This window comes from Neolamprologus brichardi, chromosome 23 (assembly GCF_056152115.1).
Source record: "Neolamprologus brichardi isolate AB-2024 chromosome 23, ASM5615211v1, whole genome shotgun sequence".
NCBI lineage: Eukaryota > Metazoa > Chordata > Actinopteri > Cichliformes > Cichlidae > Neolamprologus > Neolamprologus brichardi.
This window is the reverse complement of record NC_142125.1, coordinates 22,911,578-22,928,598: the sequence shown is the minus strand read 5'-3', so window position 1 is coordinate 22,928,598 and position 17,021 is coordinate 22,911,578. Positions and strand designations below refer to the sequence as shown.

Genomic DNA, 17,021 nt, shown 5'->3' with positions numbered 1-17,021 from the left:
TTCTAAAGATGCATAAATATCGAACCAGGTAAAAAAACAGCTTGTACTCGACTGCTGGGCACCCTTTGCTTGTATTGGTTATGGTGAGGAGTGCTCCCTCTCAATGGGGAAGCTGATTCGGGAGTGTTCTTACAAACTCGTGAAATGTTAAATAATGCAGGGAATTTGTAAGGGAATATGGGACAGTGAGGTGTGTGTTAACCTGATAGGTTGCTGTAGGCCTGCACCTTCCTGTCACCTGACAAATAAGGTGGAAGAAGTAATTATAAGTACCTGTTTTGTACTTTTTGCCATCTGTATTTGGAAAATTAGATTTTCAAGGCATACTTAAAGTATGGAAATCTATTGCTATTAAGTATTAAAGGAATTATACAGATGATATTGTTGCTACATGTTCCTCTTTGAGTCTAATACACGAAACATCTGCTATGACCATTAGTCTATCTTTATTCAGCCTGAAAACAGTCTGGATTTTTTCTCTTTGTCAGGGATGCCTCTGTGGTTTTTGTAGGATTAAATGTTTTTGCATCTGAGCTTTTTTTAGTTTGGATAATGTCAACCTTTCTGACTGGTGGCTTCCACACACAGTGTGTCCTGTATGCATGATGGTGGGTTGATCTCTCCTGTGGTTGCACTGCTTTCTAGTCTATACAACCAGAAATAGTATGTTTGAAGGTTTAAAGCTTTCTTGCCACAGAAGCTAAAGACAGCGTTAGCTTTCTATGCATTACACTCCCTTTAATTTTTTAACTTTTAGGTCAAAAAAAGTCATGGATTTGCTTGTAAGTATTATTTTTGTGTTTAAAAAAATCTTGCTGTAATTCACAGTTATATTGTTCTAAGTTGTAACCTCACCTTCTGTCACCAGTTTAGGCCATTTCATCAAGAAAACAAGACTCATTTTTGCACATAAAAATGTAGGTTTAGGAGGTTAGGGTGGTATACCAGCTTTAACCATTGTGACAACATCACATTAATGAGAGTAAAACGTGTACTGTTGACATGCTCAGTCTTCCCAGAGAAAATCAACAGGCAACAAGGTTGTTTGACAGTCTAACCCCCATGACCTGAAGTGAAAAGGATATCTTCTCTAGCCATTAGTCCATCACAGCAGGGAAAAAAGTGCATAGATATACAGAACCTGAGCTCTCATTTGACAGAGGAACTGACTTCCCATCTGCCTGAGTTTTTGTCCCTGGTGGCTTCGTGATGAGAAATCAGCGTGTTCTTCAAGCACCTGAAACACTTCCTGTCTTGTTCAGCAAAGGAAACAAGTGAAATCCACCTCTCCCACTGAGAGAAATGTTACTTTAGGAAGACCCAGACAACTCAGCTGAAGCTAATATTACTCATGAAAACAAACATATTCTAGTGGAGACAATGACAGAGGAGTCATGGTGTTTGTTTTGCCATCCACCTCCGGGACATCACCTTGGGGACTGAGGGTCAGCTTGACACAGTGACTTGGCAGACAGCTTTTATCTGGAAAACAGATCAAATGGATGTAACATGCGCACTGTATATCGCTCCAGCTGGAGTGCACAGATGTTGGACAGATATATCAGGTTGATAGCAAAGTTTCCAACAAATTCCTTCTGGTACTAAACAAAGAGATAAAGATTTGTATAAACCGCTGTAAATGTAGTTTCATTTGGACACTAAATGTTCCCAAATTACACAGAAATCATCAGAAATCATCAGCTACAGCAGCGGTCCCCAACCTTTTTTGTGCCACGGACTAATTTAATATCAGACTTTATTTTCAGGGACCAGCCTTTAAGGTGTCGCAGATAAATACAACAAAATGAAATGGTACAAGCAAGACAAAAACTGTGGCATTTTGTAAATATAACAATAAACACAAATTCACTGTGTAGTTGTGTTTAACTTTAACTTTATTAGCAGCGTCCTCCTGAAATGCTCCAACAACATTGAGAGCAACTTCTTCCTCTCTGCCCCTTAATGCTCTCTGGTCGCTATGGTAACACATCAATATTTCTTTCAAAATAAGACACACAAGTACTTATAAGACACGTGGCCCCAACCCCTGGGCCACGGACCCAGGGGTTGGGGAGTCTGCTGAGCCGAATGATCCCTAATAAAAAATGCCAAAGATAACATAGTTTGACAGACATAAAATAGATTTTTTTCACCAATACATTGATTCTCAAAGCGCTATTAGCTGAAAACTTAGCATAGCACGGTGGAGGCTGTGTCATGGTTTGCGTCTGCAATTCAGCCAGTGGTGTTCTGTTCAGTGGAGATCTGTTAAAACTGATCATTTATGAACTCAGAAAAGTACAATGAGATTTTGATACAGCATCTGGAAAGTATCTAACTGGTAAAAGCTTCATTTTTCAGCATGACAATGATCCCAAACACACTGTCAATGCAATAAAATCATACCTGAATAGAAAAACACAGTAGAACACTATCGGTCATGGATTGGCCTCCCCAGAGCCCAGACCTCAAGATTATTGAAGCAAAAGGCAGTCAACTAGACCAGTTCACTAAATGTAATTCAATTCAATTCAATTTTATTTATATAGCGCCAAATCACAACAAAAGTCACCTCAAGGCGCTTTATATTGTACAGTAGATACAGAGAAAAGCCCAACAATCATATGACCTCCTATGAGCAAGCACTTTGGCGACAGTGGGAAAGAAAAACTTATTTTTAACAGGAAGAAACCTCTGGCAGAACCAGGCTCAGGGAGGGGCGGGGCCATCTGCAGCAACCGGTTGGGGTGAGAGAAGGAAAGCAGGATAAAGACATGCTGTGGAAGAGAGACAGAGGTTAATAACAGATACGGTTCAATACAGAGAGGTCTATTAATACACAGTGAGTGAGAAAGGTGACTGGAAAGGAAAAACTCAATGCATCATGGGAATCCCCCGGCAGCCTACGTCTATTGCAGCATAACTAAGGGAGGATTCAGGGTCACCTGGTCCAGCCCTAACTATATGCTTTAGCAAAAAGGAAAGTTTTAAGCCTAATCTTAAAAGTAGAGATAGTGTCTGTCTCCTGAATCCAAACGGGAAGCTGGTTCCACAGAAGAGGGGCCTGAAAACTGAAGGCTCTCCCTCCCATTCTACTTTTAAATACTCTAGGAACAACAAGTAGGCCTGCAGTGCGAGAGCGAAGTGCTCTATTAGGGTGATATGGTACTACAAGGTCATTAAGATAAGATGGGGCCTGATTATTTAAGACCTTGTATGTGAGGAGCAGGATTTTGAATTCAATTCTGGATTTAACAGGAAGCCAATGAAGGGAAGCCAAAACAGGAGAAATATGCTCTCTCTTTCTAGTCCCTGTCAGTATTCTTGCTGCAGCATTTTGGATTAACTGAAGGCTTTTCAGTGAGTTTTTTGGACATCCTGATAATAATGAATTGCAGTAGTCCAGCCTGGAAGTAATAAATGCATGAATTAGTTTTTTAGCGTCACTCTGAGACAGGATATTTCTAACTTTAGAGATGTTGGTGTCCCTGCAGGTTTTAGATGTGTCCTCGAACCAACACAGCTGATTTAAATGGCTAAATTAGCTCCTCAACATGTCCTAAAGTTCTCCAGAGGCCTGGTAACGAACTAATCATGTGATTCGGGTGTGTTGACCCAAGGTGAGATCTAAAACCTGCAGGGACACCGGCCCTCGTGGACTGAGATTGCCCACCCCTGGTCTAGCAGGACAAGCACAGAGATGAGTCCACTGTCAGAGGCCATAAGAAGATCATTTGTAACCTTCACTAAAGCGGTTTCTGTGCTGTGATGAACTCTGAAACCTGACTGAAACTCTTCAAATAAACCATTCCTCTGCAGATGATCTGTTAGCTGTGTGACAACTACTCTTTCAAGGATTTTTGATATGAAAGGAAGGTTGGAGATTGGCCTATAATTAGCTAAGACTGCTGGTTCTAGAGATGCTTTTTGAGTAAAGGTTTAACTACAGCCAGCTTGAAGGCCTGTGGTACATAGCCGATTATTAGAGATAGGTTGATCATATATAAGATCGAAGAATTAATTAATGGCAGGACCTCTTTGAGCAGTTTTGTAGGAATGGGGTCTAAAAGACACGTTGATGGTTTGGAGGAAGTAATTATTGAAGTTTAACTCAGAAAGATCGATTGGAGAAAAAGAGTCTAACTTAACATCAATGGTACTAAGAGTAGCTGTAGATAATATTACATCTGTGGGATGATTATTGGTAATTTTTTCTCTAATGATTAAAATTTTATTTGTGAAGAAGTTCATGAAGTCATTACTAGTTAACGTTAAAGGGATGGTTGGCTCAATAGAGCTCTGACTTTTTGTCAGCCTGGCTACAGTGCTGAAGAGAAAGCTGGGGTTGTTCTTATTTTCTTCAATCAGTGACGAATAGTAAGATGTTCTGGCTTTGGGGAGGGCTTTCTTATAAAGCAACAAACTATTTCTCCAGGCTAAATGATGATCCTCTAAATTTGTGACATGCCATTTCCTCTCCAGCGAGTTATCTGCTTTAGGGTACGTGTTTGAGAATTATACCACGGAGCCAGGTACTTCTGATTAGAGACCTTAGTTTTCACAGGAGCTACAGTATCCAGAGTCGTACGTAGTGAGGAGGTGAAATTATTAACAAGATAATCGACCTCTGATGGGGCAGTGTTCAGATAGCTGCTCTGCTCTATGAGCATTGAAGATGATGATGACCTAATATTTAATAATCCACATTTCACTGTTTTACTGTTTGGTTCAGATGTGGATACTGCATTGTTCTTTCTTTGTAATTGTTTATGTTTAAGTTGTTTGTTGCTGGTTTTTAGTTTGTTTTTTGTCTTTTTGGGAGCTGACACAGTCTCAATGAAGATGGGTTTTTGGGGGAGTAGCAGGAGGAGAGAAGCTGCAGAGAGGCGTGTAAGACTGTAACTCTGCTTCCTGGTCCCAAATCTGGATAGTCATATTTTGGGGGGTTTAATAAACTTGTCCATATTTCTAGAAATGAGAGCTGCTCCATCCAAAGTGGGATGGATGCCGTCTCTCGTAACAAGACCAGGTTTCCTCCAGGTTTGCCAATTATCTATGAAGCCCACATCGTTTCTGGGACACCACTCAGACAGCCAGCAATTTAAGGAGAACATGCGGCTAAACATGTCACTCCTGGTCTGATTGGGGAGGGGACCAGAGAAAACTACAGAGTCCGACATTGTTTTGGCAAAGTTACACACAGATTCAATATTGATTTTAGTGACCTCCGATTGGCGTAACCGGGTGTCATTACTGCCGACGTGAATTATGATTTTACTGAACTTACGTTTACCCTTAGCTAGCTGTTTTAAATTTCCTTCAATGTCGCCTGCTCTGGCCCCTGGAAGACAATTGACTATGTTTGCCGGTGTCTCTAGCTTCACACGTCTGAGAACAGAATCACCAATTACCAGAGTTTGACCCCCAGCGGGTGTGTCGCCAAGTGGGAAAAAACGGTTAGACACATGAACAGGTTGGTGGTGTACCTGGGGCTTCTGTTTAGGACTACGCTTCCTCCTCACCGTCACCCAGCCGCCCTCTTTCCCCAGCTGCTTCGGGTCTGCCGGGGAACAGCTAGCGGGGCCTACGCTATCTTCGGCTGCACCAGCTACAGGGACCTGGCTAGCTACAGGTGAATGAAGGGTGCGAAGCTGAGTCTCCAGTTCAGTAATCCTGGCCTCCAGAGCTACAAATATGCTACATTTGTTACAGGTATCATTACTGCTAAAAGAGGCCGAGGAGTAACTAAACATCTGACACAATGAGCAGGAAAGTGTAGGAGCGACAGTTGAAGTAGCCATGGTGCTAACGAGTCGGCTACGAGCTAAGCTAGCGAAACAGCACCGACACGGTGAGTGAATACTTTGGCTAAAGAATGTATTTTAAAGTTGTTAATTAAATTGCTAAGCAGATAAGCTACTCAGAAACACCACTGTGTTTGAGCAGGAACAGGAAGCGATACTCTACCGCAGAGCAAGCGAACACCAAGTGACAGCGTCACCAAGTTAAGAAATCAAGTAATAGACTTTAAGAAAAGATTGTTAATCGGCATTAAAATGTTTGCTGGATATGATTATCTTGAGGTTAGGCAACAGTTTTAGAGCTCTGTTTTTGTCTTCTGCAACCCCAAAGTGAAAGAAAATTTATATTATCAGCTAGAACATTAACTTTGTTTGCTGTTAAACCAAAGGCCACTAAAGAACACCCCAAACTCACAGACGTTTTTCAAACAGACCACTTCTGAGCTGAGGTGTCCCTTTTCACGTAGAGTAGCAAGGGAACAAAAAGAGCGAACTCTCCTGCAGATCTTGTTCTTAAGCCTCAGGTTATTCAAGGAAAATGTTCATGCAACAAACTGCAAATTATGCACAGCGCTCAACTGTAGCTTTCAAAAGAAATTTCTTCAGCTTCACCGTCCAACCCATCTTCTTTCATCAGCCTTTCAAATGGACTAATTTCATGCAGCCTTTAATTATGCCATCTTTCAAGGCAAATGCAGTAGGAGGAGGAGGGTGGCCCTGAAATAGAGCAAAAAGAAATGATGATGATAGAGGAGACTAAAGAGAGGGAGGGAGTTTGAGAGAGAGAGTAAAAGAAGGAGGTGTTGGTGGGGGGGTGGTTGAAGAGGGAGCTCCTTTCAGTTTGCAGTAATCGCTCATCCAGGAGCCGTGTTGCACTCAGGGATATTTGGGATTTTTCAGCCTGGATTCTTTAGTTCGGGGTCGTGCTCTCGCTGACTTCCTCTCTTGCACAGCGATTTGTGTGTGAGGACGCTGCATGTCTGGCATGCAGACATGGGCCCCTCGTTGCACTCTAGGATTATCGTCTGCCTGGCCCTCACCTTGGCTCAGGTGATCGCCGTGACCTGCCAAGAAGATACTAAGAATGGTGAGCGATATCCACCAAATTATGACTTCTTCTGCTGTCCTCTGATTGGCTTTCTGTGTTGATACCTGATAGGGATCCTTCCTGTTCTTCTGTGGGCTTTTGTTCTGATAACAGGTTTATAAAATCACCAGTTCATGTGCTTAATTGATCAAGGTTTTCATGTTTTTCTTATATAATAACAATGTTTTCCTTTGATTTGTTGCCTTCTGATTTTTCATGATTCAACAAGGCTTCTGAAAACACTTTAATCTGTATTTTTATAAAACTTTTATGTTCATATTCTGTGTTATTTCCCCCCCATTATATCCATGTTTTATTTATTTATTTCCAGAATTTCAGAATGTGGTTGTCCTGTAAAGTTAAACTGGGATGTTCTGCCTCCTAAAGCTCAGACCGCATTGGCCTTGTGGTTTAGGGATGAAAGGTTAAATTCACACCCACAACCAACACCAGAAAGGCTTATCTTGCCTTAATGAGACACCATTTAGGGAAAGCTGCTACAAGCCACTGACCAGGTGACGATTAGTAAAGAAGCTAAACTGAAACTGTTTGAAAGTCTTGAAGTTGATAAAAAGCTTTGACACTGAAATGACAAAATTTGTGAGGATTTCTCAAAGATGGAGATGTGGCTCATTTCTAAAATCAAATGTCTGAGTAAATGTGATCCTGGGTCAAAAATACTTCCCCCCCCAACAGGCTGCAGTGCACACTTAAAGAGCACACAGGGCTATTTCAGTGCGAGGTCGAGGCTGAATGAAGGGGTTCGGAGTGCCACGGCTATAATGATGTGGCCTTGTGGATGGAATGGACAAAAGAAGGCCACTAATTTTGGTCAGACTTCAGGCCAGTTGCAGACAAGACACACCCAGACTAAGACTATGCTGAATATGAAATATGCATCTCTTACTTTCATCCAACTATACCTCCACTGAAGCATTCATGCTGTAAAGGGATAAACAACAACCTCAAAATATCTGCACCAGCTGTTTTTCGGTCTGAATCTGCCTTTTTTTTTTCTTTTTTTTCTAACAGTAATGTTTATGTATGGCATTTTCTCCAGCTATGGCCTGATAAGTATCACTTCAGACCAGAAATTATATTTAGGGTCATTTTTTAATAATTAAAAAGTGAATAAGTCAAAACCGGGTTTAGAGCCAAGAGGCAAAGGTTTACATGGATACGTAGCTTGAAATTCTTTGAAGACTGCTAATTATAAAACTATAAAGACAGGGGCATTCAAATGTTAATTGTAAAATTGAACAGTTTTGACCATTGACCATCAATTTTTTTGCTTGAGACAACATAATTTATAACAAATGCCAAAATATGAAGCTAATTGTGGCAGCTGCTTAGCTTTGTTTTCAGTCAACAAACAGGCTAGATGACTTACCAACTTTTTTTGCAGTTTCTTGACTTTTGTGCTAATTAAACTAATTTTATTTTAATATAAAACATTAATGAGCCTCAGAGGGGCTAATATTTATATTTTACTAACTTTAAACACTATCTTGCTAATGAACAGCTAGCTGTAGCATCATCAGTAGTAAACAATTCATTCTTAACGAGACATCTAACATCTAAGCGTACCTTACATCTCGTCTAGTTGCTAGCTTAGACCAAAATTAGGCTTTTATCACATTTCACTTTTTCCAGTCTGTGTGCTAAGCTAAACTAAGTCTATATGTTCAGTTTAACATACAGACAATAAGATTTCCCCTTAATCTCATTAAAATATTTAAAAAGGTGGTGTAGCATTGTAGAGTATTCTCTGGTTTCCTGCTTACTTTGCACTAAGTCAGTTATTGTTAGTTTCCAGAGTGTAGCGAATTGCTGCTTAAACATGGCTGACCCCAGCTTCAAGTGTAGCATACAAATTAAAAAGTGTAATTAACATTTTTCATTTCAGATTCAACAAAATATATAACAAGTGAATGTAACTTTGTCTAATCTTTATTGGTGGACTGCTTATGTTATAGTCCTACCGTTTCCAGAGTATATTTAAAGTATATGTAAAGCTAAGCTATTCGGTGTCATTAGCTTATTTAGCATGAGAGTTATTCTAACTTTTAAAGAGGTTCACGAGTTATTTGGAAGCTGTTGGTGCATATGACCTTGAAACGAGTTAGGTGTTATGCATAAATATCTGACAAAAAGTAAAGATTAAAGTAAATCTGTGAATAAGTTTAATTTTGTGCAGCTACAAACTGCAAATTTGTTGTGGGTTTATCCTCCATTTTGAACTGAAATTTCTGTTGTTTCCTTACAGCAGAGAAGTTCACAAGTCATTTCAAGTCATTTCTAGCTGAAATGCATATACATATACTGTCACAATACATATGTGACAGTATATGAGTTGTTATGAATGAACTGTGCGATTTATGATGCTAGCCACACGCTTGTTCAGAATTAGAATCAGAATCAGAATTCTTTACTCCTATGAAATTATGTTTTGTTGGTATCCTATGTGAGATCTCTAGGTCAAATTTTGGGTTAGATTCTGGAAACTTTCAGGAAACTTACTCATAAGTAAGTTGATCTGACTTTTTTTTTTCTAGTGGCAGAAACAAACTTCCATACTATCAATATCAGCAAGTCCTAGTTTACTTATGTGTGCAAGTTTCTGCACATGTTTGCTTTTCACTTATAGATTTTTTTAAGCAGTGTGTGGATTGGGATTCTTTATTGTGACCCTTTAAATCTAAGGTATAGCCTTCAGGACTGTTTCTGGTTACTCTTGAAACCAAGTTTGTAATGTTGGATTTCTCCATTTCAACCATTTTAATTGTTTTTGAACCTTTAAAAGAGAAAGTATTCAGATGAAAAAAGTAAAATAAAAAGACATCAAAATATAGACTGTTGGTGTAAAATAAGTATGAGAAATTAGCACAGACTGATGTTATATCACCTTCCCTTCCTATTTATTGAAATAAGTTTTAATAAATGGTAAAGAACAATATTGCAGTTCCTTTTTCATATCATAAATCATCTTAACATGACTCATCCCTCACTTTGTGAATCTCTAGTCTGAAGTCCTGTTTTTGCGAACTGAATATGGTTTAAAAACTAAGCCTGTAGTCAGAAAGCATGGGTGGAGAAAAGAAAACCACAGCTAGTCATGATAATTGACCTCATGCTGTACTGTATATATAAGCTATAATCACATAAAAATAGCTGAGGCACTGCCCAAGAGTATAAAGTCTGCAGTATAAATTTTAAGTGAAAAAAAACTACTTTTTATCTGCAGAAGTGATGAAGAAAAATGAGCTTTCACAGATTAAATGCCAGCGTTAATTACTGGTATTAAGAGCTCTTCTTGGTAAAGACGCTGCAGCTACAGGGTGAAGCAGGTTTCATGGCAGGAGGTTTCTCCGGGTGTGGCACCTCCCAAATAAAGTGAAACCGCAGCCTCTGAGCCCAACGTATAATACAGCTGCTGAGGTTTCCACTGAAATAACTGCTGCATATAAGAAGCAGCCTCTCTGGTGGGGAGCGGCTCTACCACATAATTAGTGCTTAGGGACGTCACTAAACTGCCAGGATTAAAATGCACTCAGAAAGCCTGCAGCAGGTGGCCATTTGTACCTTCCCCCCCCCCCCCCCCCCCTTTTTTTTTTTTTTTTCATGTTTTTACTGTTTCTTGATGGTTTTGGGATGATTTCATGGCAGGGACTCAGCTTCATCCAAGGCCAGCAGGATGAAAGTGCCTAAATCTGCCCTCTTACACTGCATAAATATGTTAATACGTGCTGGAATGTACATTTAATTCAAGAAAAATTTATTTGGGTCACTGAAAACTGAATGTAGGTATAAAAAACTTAAATAAGAGGGTTCTGAAAATAAGTGCATTTTTGTTTATTTTACCCCCAGGACCCTGCAGCTGAATGAGGCAGCTCTCTGTTTTCTGTCATTTTTCTAAATTACAATATTTAAACAGGCTCCTTTCACCTTATATTTTAGCCCCTGATTAACTGACATGCTGATAGATTTTTGACATGAAAACTACACGTCTGGCCTTGTTTTATGTATATAATTGAGTGACAAGAGACGTCGCTGTTGCAGAGATGATTGCATACTTGCATACAGACACTTTTATCATTGCATTCGCAGCCAGGAGCTGTCAAATTCAACCACAGTCTAGTCACTGACTGCTCAGAAGCAATTTACCTAAAAGTGTCTGTCATGAGGGAGAAGGATGTTTGTGGAGATTCTTGGTAATAAGATCAAGTGTCTCAGTTTGAAATCAATTTTTTTCCCATTTATGTTTAGCTGACTTTAAAGGTAAAAGACATCTTTGTAGTTTGCACTGTCCATAGACTGTATGTAAAAGATGGATGAAGGCACCATGACATCACATAAAACCTCAAGCTGAACACTTAAAACCGGTCACAACGAACAGGCTCTAACCACAAAACTAATAGTCACTGGCTCATTGGCTACTGAGGTGTGGTTAAAGTTCTGTTAGACAATGAGCATATACTGGCTTGTCCTCTTTTGGACTTAATTAAAGACCATAATGAGTTTCATGCTTTATTCAGTTTGACCTCAGTACCTGAATACCTGAACCCCGAAACTCATCAGGAAACAGTTTACTAAGGAAGCTGAGACTTCTATACAACCACAGTCGCCCCCTGCAGGCTGTTTTAAAATATGCACAACGTTTAAATTGATTTTTCCTTCACAGAGTTTTCTACTTTTACTGACCTGAGGGGAAAAAAACGTATATACTTTTGCCTTCAGAACTGCTTCTTCATGGCACAGAGTCAACAAAGTGCTGGAAACATTTTTCAGAGATTTGAGAGATCTCCTGTTCCATCACACCCCAGTGGTGCTCTACTGGTTTGAGATCTGGTGACTGTAGAGGCCATTACAGTTCACTTAACTCATTGTCATCTTTAAGAAACCAGTTTGAGATGATTTGAGGTTTGTGACATTTCATTACATAGTTTTTATTCCAATACAAGTTATTTCCTTTGGAGGGCATCGCATCATGGATGTGCGGCAACTGCGTAATATGGTCATGCCAGCGTGGACCAAAATTTCTGAAGAATGTTTTTATGGCACAAGGAATTAAGGGCGCTCTGAAGGAAAAAGGCGCTCCAACCATGTAATTAGTAATGTGTACCTAATAAAGTGGCCAGTACTAACTGACGTTGGGTGGGTGCGCTTTCAAAGAGCACTGTTGCTCAGATTGAAACTTGCTGAAAAGCTGTTTTGATAAAGGACTTAAACAGCTTTGACAGAATTTAATCATGATTACGGTAACAAGCATTTTGCTCTGTGCGAGTCACGGTGCGCTGGGTTCACTGCTGCTTTTTGTTGAGAAAATTGGAGTCTGCTGGACGCCACATGCTCCTAAAGAAGTTTTAAAGTGTGGTCTTCCTAGTGTATTTCCCACACCAGTGAGGAGAGACTCTTCCTGTAACCTTATAGCAAAGACACTGAACATTTCTTGTTCAGGCTGTGAGGTTTTACAGTACATGGTAGGGTCACTGAACTCATGTCAATTTGATTATTTTAAATATTATACTGCCTTAAATTGGAAAAAAAAAAAAAGTAAAGACACTGCAGTACAGTAGTATCTTTCCTTGTAGATAAGGTGCTGTTCTCCACAACCCTACATGGAACTGACTCCCATGTAGGGTGATTTTTAATTAACCTTCACACTCTTACCTAAAGGGCAGCTGGTGCATCCTGATGGATTAATATACATCACATTAAAGACGGGGTTTGTGTTGCTGTAGATCTACTGCTCCAGAAGAAATACCCTCTCTCTGTGGTTGATTTAAAGAATATTAATACACACATACCTCTCCAGATGTTGATTGCTGCTTTGCTTGACTCAGACAGCTGTACAGAAAATGGAAAAGTCTACCGCAACTATGAGACATGGAGCCCAGAGCTGTGTCGGGTCTGTGTGTGCGACTCGGGGGCTGTAGTGTGTGAGGACGAGGTGTGTGAGGAGCTGAGTGGCTGCCAGATGGCGGTGACTCCAAAGGGCGAGTGTTGCCCCGTGTGCTCAACTCACACGACAGAACCTAAAGCAGGTAAACCACTGCAGCTCTACCTTCAGTATGGGGATATAATCCACCTGCAGCTTCCTTTCAGCTGGTCATTGTGAGGTTTTCAGTACAATGTGTTTTTGTATACAGCTGGGGATATGATAACAAAGCTGCTGGCATAAAAGCAAAGCTTTTGATTTACCATCAATCTAAGTCTGTACCCTCAGCAGTAGTCATGACCTCTGGGTAGTGAATGAAAGAATGAGGTCAGGGATACAAGTGGCTGGCCTCTCCCTTAGAGATAGGTTTAGGAGCTCCATCATTTGGGAGGGGCTCGGAGTAGAAGCACTGCTTCTCTACATTGAAGGGATCCAGTTGAGGTGGTTCGGGCAGGAACCAGGATGCCTCCAACATCCTGCCTCGTCTCCTAGTTGACATATTCCAAGTATATCCTATCAGGAGGAGGCCCAGAGGCAGACCTAGGACATGCTGGAGAGATTATATCACTTGATTGGGCTGGGATCTATTCTGTCTTTCCCTCCAGATGAGTTAACTGGATAAGCGATATTTAATAGATGAATGGATGAATGGATGTAGTTGTCGAGTGGATGGTGAAGGCTGCTGGCAATTGCCATGAAATCGGTCACAAAGAGGCTGCTGCACCAGAAAACTCCTTGTGATTGCCTTGGTCGGTAGCAGTTTTCATGGGAAGCAGCAACTCATCTGCAATCACTGGCCAACTTGGGAATGAGTGGCAATAAAACTGAAGAGCATTCACCTTCAAAGTAAAAGTTGACCTTTTGAAACAACCTTTACTTTGAAGGTGATTGTTCGCCATTTACATTTTTAAAATGTAACTGCAATTTAGCCAGTAGTTAGCAAGTGCAGACAAGTCATTGTCTTGCTTGCAAACTACGGGAAACTGCGGAAATCTGCTAGCAACCATTACATTGGATTCCTGACTTACTAGAGATGGCAAAAACTGTGTCTCATTGATGAAACCCTCACAATGACGTATGGGCTGAAAGGGACTCACCCACGATACTCATGCGGCTGCTGTTCTGTCTCATGAAGATACCTGCACAGAAAATGGCACGACCTACTCCAACAATCAGATATGGAGCCCAGAGCCGTGTCGAGTCTGTGTGTGTGACACGGGGACTGTGGTGTGTGAGGAGGTGGTGTGTGAAGAGCTAGGCGACTGTGAGACCACTGAGGCGCCTCAGGGCGAGTGCTGCCCTGTGTGCTCAGCAGCCACGCAACAGCCTCCGAACACGGACAATAAAACTGGTAATAAATATTTTGAGCTTCATGTTGGACAGATTCAAACACTGGGATGTCTGTTCCATAAATATCCACACTGCTTTCCCACTTTTTATTACCTGTGGTATTCTTATAACAAGTGTAATTCATCCTGTGTGCTGCGAATCACGACTTTATGGCCCTTTTTATTTACTACAGCACATCTTCACAGCACTACAGAGACAATAATTGAACATTTTGTCAGTGGAAATAAAAAAAAATCAAAGGAAAGACACAAATTCTCAAGTCATAGAGGTCCTCTAAGTATTGCTTGAGTTTTCCTCTGTACTGATTAAATGGTAAATGGCCTACATTTGTATAGCGCTTTTCTAGTCCTTAAGGACCCCAAAGCGCTTTACACTACATTCAGTCATTCACCCATTCACACACTGGCGATGGCAAGCTACATTGTAGCCACAGCTGCCCTGGGGCGCACTGACAAAGGCGAGGCTGCCGGACACAGGCGCCACCGGGCCCTCTGACCACCACCAGTAGGCAAATATGGGGTTAGTATCTTGCCCAAGGATATTTGGCATGCAGCCAGGAGGCAGCCTGGGATCGAACCACCGACCTTCTGATTAGTGGCTGACCTACTCTGCCACCTGAGCTACAGCCACCCCGATTATGATCAAAACCAGTATAAAAGATGGACGTTGCCTCTGTGACGTCACTCGCTGGTTGTTGACGTCCTGTTTCCACCATTGCTATCCTGGTTGCGAATAACCAAATGTGTCAAAACTTGTTATTAGCAAGCTGTTAACCAATGAGTGAGCAGTAAAGCACTGCAGTCAATCTATTTTTTTCCCCAATCAGAGATCTCGCCATCTTGTGGCCTTCAGGTAGAATGCAAGAATAAGGCACCCACATTTGCTTCTGTTGTTTTTTTTTATATTTTTAACTACAGTTAACTTATTTTACTATTGATGGACAGGATACTGCCACCAGAAAAATGTGTATTTCCTCACCTGCTGGCGGCTGGTTGCTGGATGGCAGTCATTAATTGAAATCAGCAACACCAAAAACCTAGTTACAATTGCTTTCGATGTTATCAGCCTCAAGTTTGCATGGAAGATTCAGAGTTGACTACAACCAATTGTTGACTACTTGCTGAAAAGTAGAGAAACTAAAAAAAGGCACAACTTTTACTTTGATGGTGAATTGTCTCCATTTGTGTGCAACTTTTCACAATTTTACATCTACTCCAGGATTAGCTAGTCTCTGCAGACAATCCCAAACTGCCAACAACCAAACTGGTCACAATGAGTTTTTCATCAGCCAGTCGGAGAATACATTATTCCCCATCATGACCAGTAGATGACCAATGGTCATTGACCAGTCTGTAGGGCTGTGTGACTGGGACCTTATTCACTTAATGCTACAGGGTCACATGCCCGAAAGAAGATAGAGGTCATGTGATTGAAAGAACTTAATAACTGAAAAAGAACAAAGAAATACATGTAAAACGTCTTAAGGCATCACCTCACCCGAACTGCATAAATGCGTATCAAGAAGTCAAAGGAAGTCCAGAAGTACTTCATCAATTTATTAAGTAATTTTGTAAAAATTGTTTTATTGCTAACAGGTAGCTTGAGGTTTTTCTAGGAGAGTCCATCAGTAGTGAGATAAAGTCTGGGCTAAATGAGATTAAAACAAAGAACGTTTTAAAAGGGATTTTATTTAAAAAAAATGTCTGTTTGCTAACTTTCAGTAAGTGTAACAAGTGTTAGCATGCTGACCTGTGAGAATTAGCCCCAAACACAGAGCAGAGCTAGTGCTTATGGGAATGCAGTGATATTGAGTGGAAGACAGAGACTGTGAATCAAGTAATTATGATGGGGGCAAAGGTGGAACTGAGTTAACAAAGTTACAGTGATTATGCACATAGAAGGAGGTGGTTGGGGTCGATGGAGGGTCAGTAAAACACAGTTAAGTTCCCATTTCAAACTGTTTGAATTAATCATAATTATTCCATACACTTAAGGAGAATTTTTGTGCTTTTTCTCAAAATACTGCGGCATACATTCATATTAAAAATTATCAAGACTTCAAATAATATGTGATTACTATGAGTAATCACTCAGTTTTCTCTAACTAGCTCTGACTAGTTAGTTACCAAAAGTATTCTACTTTACCAATGAGCAGACTTGTCTTGACAAAGTACAGGAAGGAGTAGGAAGTTGCTCATAATCATTGGGTGCTGCCCCTTGGCTGTTTTCCCAGAAGTTGTCCAATCAGAAGAAAGTGGCCATTTAAGGTGGGATCAGTAAAAGGCAGTAAAATGAAATGAGGGGCTACATAACGGGCCAGTATGAGATAAATAAAACTCTTTATGAACTGTGACACAGAAAGTTAGTCTGATGGTGTCACAGAGTGAAAGTAGAAAGCTGGGAATGAGTTTAACTGGTCCTCTGTAATGGCATTTTAAGTTTCCCTCGTGGCTCCATCTGTGTTGCAACCCAGTAACAGGGCAAAATAGACACACCAGTCCACTGTGTACATTTCATGCTTTGCCTCTCCAAAAACTGAAATGGACACACAGGCAGAGGTTGCTTTACCAGCAGGGGGAGATCATATTGCTTTCTTCAGTAAAACTGGCAGCAAAAGTGCAAACCCATAAACTACTAATCCACAATGATGCTTTAATGATCTTTTAGCTACTATATTATATACAGCTGACACAGAAAATGATACTGAAGTCAGCTGCTGTTCTTTGTCATAAAGATTCCTGTACAGCGGATGGCAAACTCTACTCCAACAATCAGATATGGAGCCCAGAGCCGTGTCGAGTCTGTTTGTGTGAAATGGGGACGGTGGTTTGTGAGGACATGGTGT

The 17,021-nt window shown here is 40.7% G+C and overlaps 1 protein-coding gene across 1 annotated transcript in view; it reads left to right on the top strand.

Moving 5' to 3' along the window:
- The first annotated feature begins 6,619 nt into the window (after positions 1 to 6,619).
- Positions 6,620 to 17,021, top strand: part of LOC102787168 (uncharacterized) — a 35,943-nt gene continuing 25,541 nt past the window's right edge. Inside the window, exon 1 of the mRNA XM_087836292.1 lies at positions 6,620 to 6,888. Coding sequence (XP_087692418.1) covers positions 6,795 to 6,888 — 94 coding nt within the window. The 5' untranslated portion in view covers positions 6,620 to 6,794. The remainder of the gene's footprint in view (positions 6,889 to 17,021) is intronic.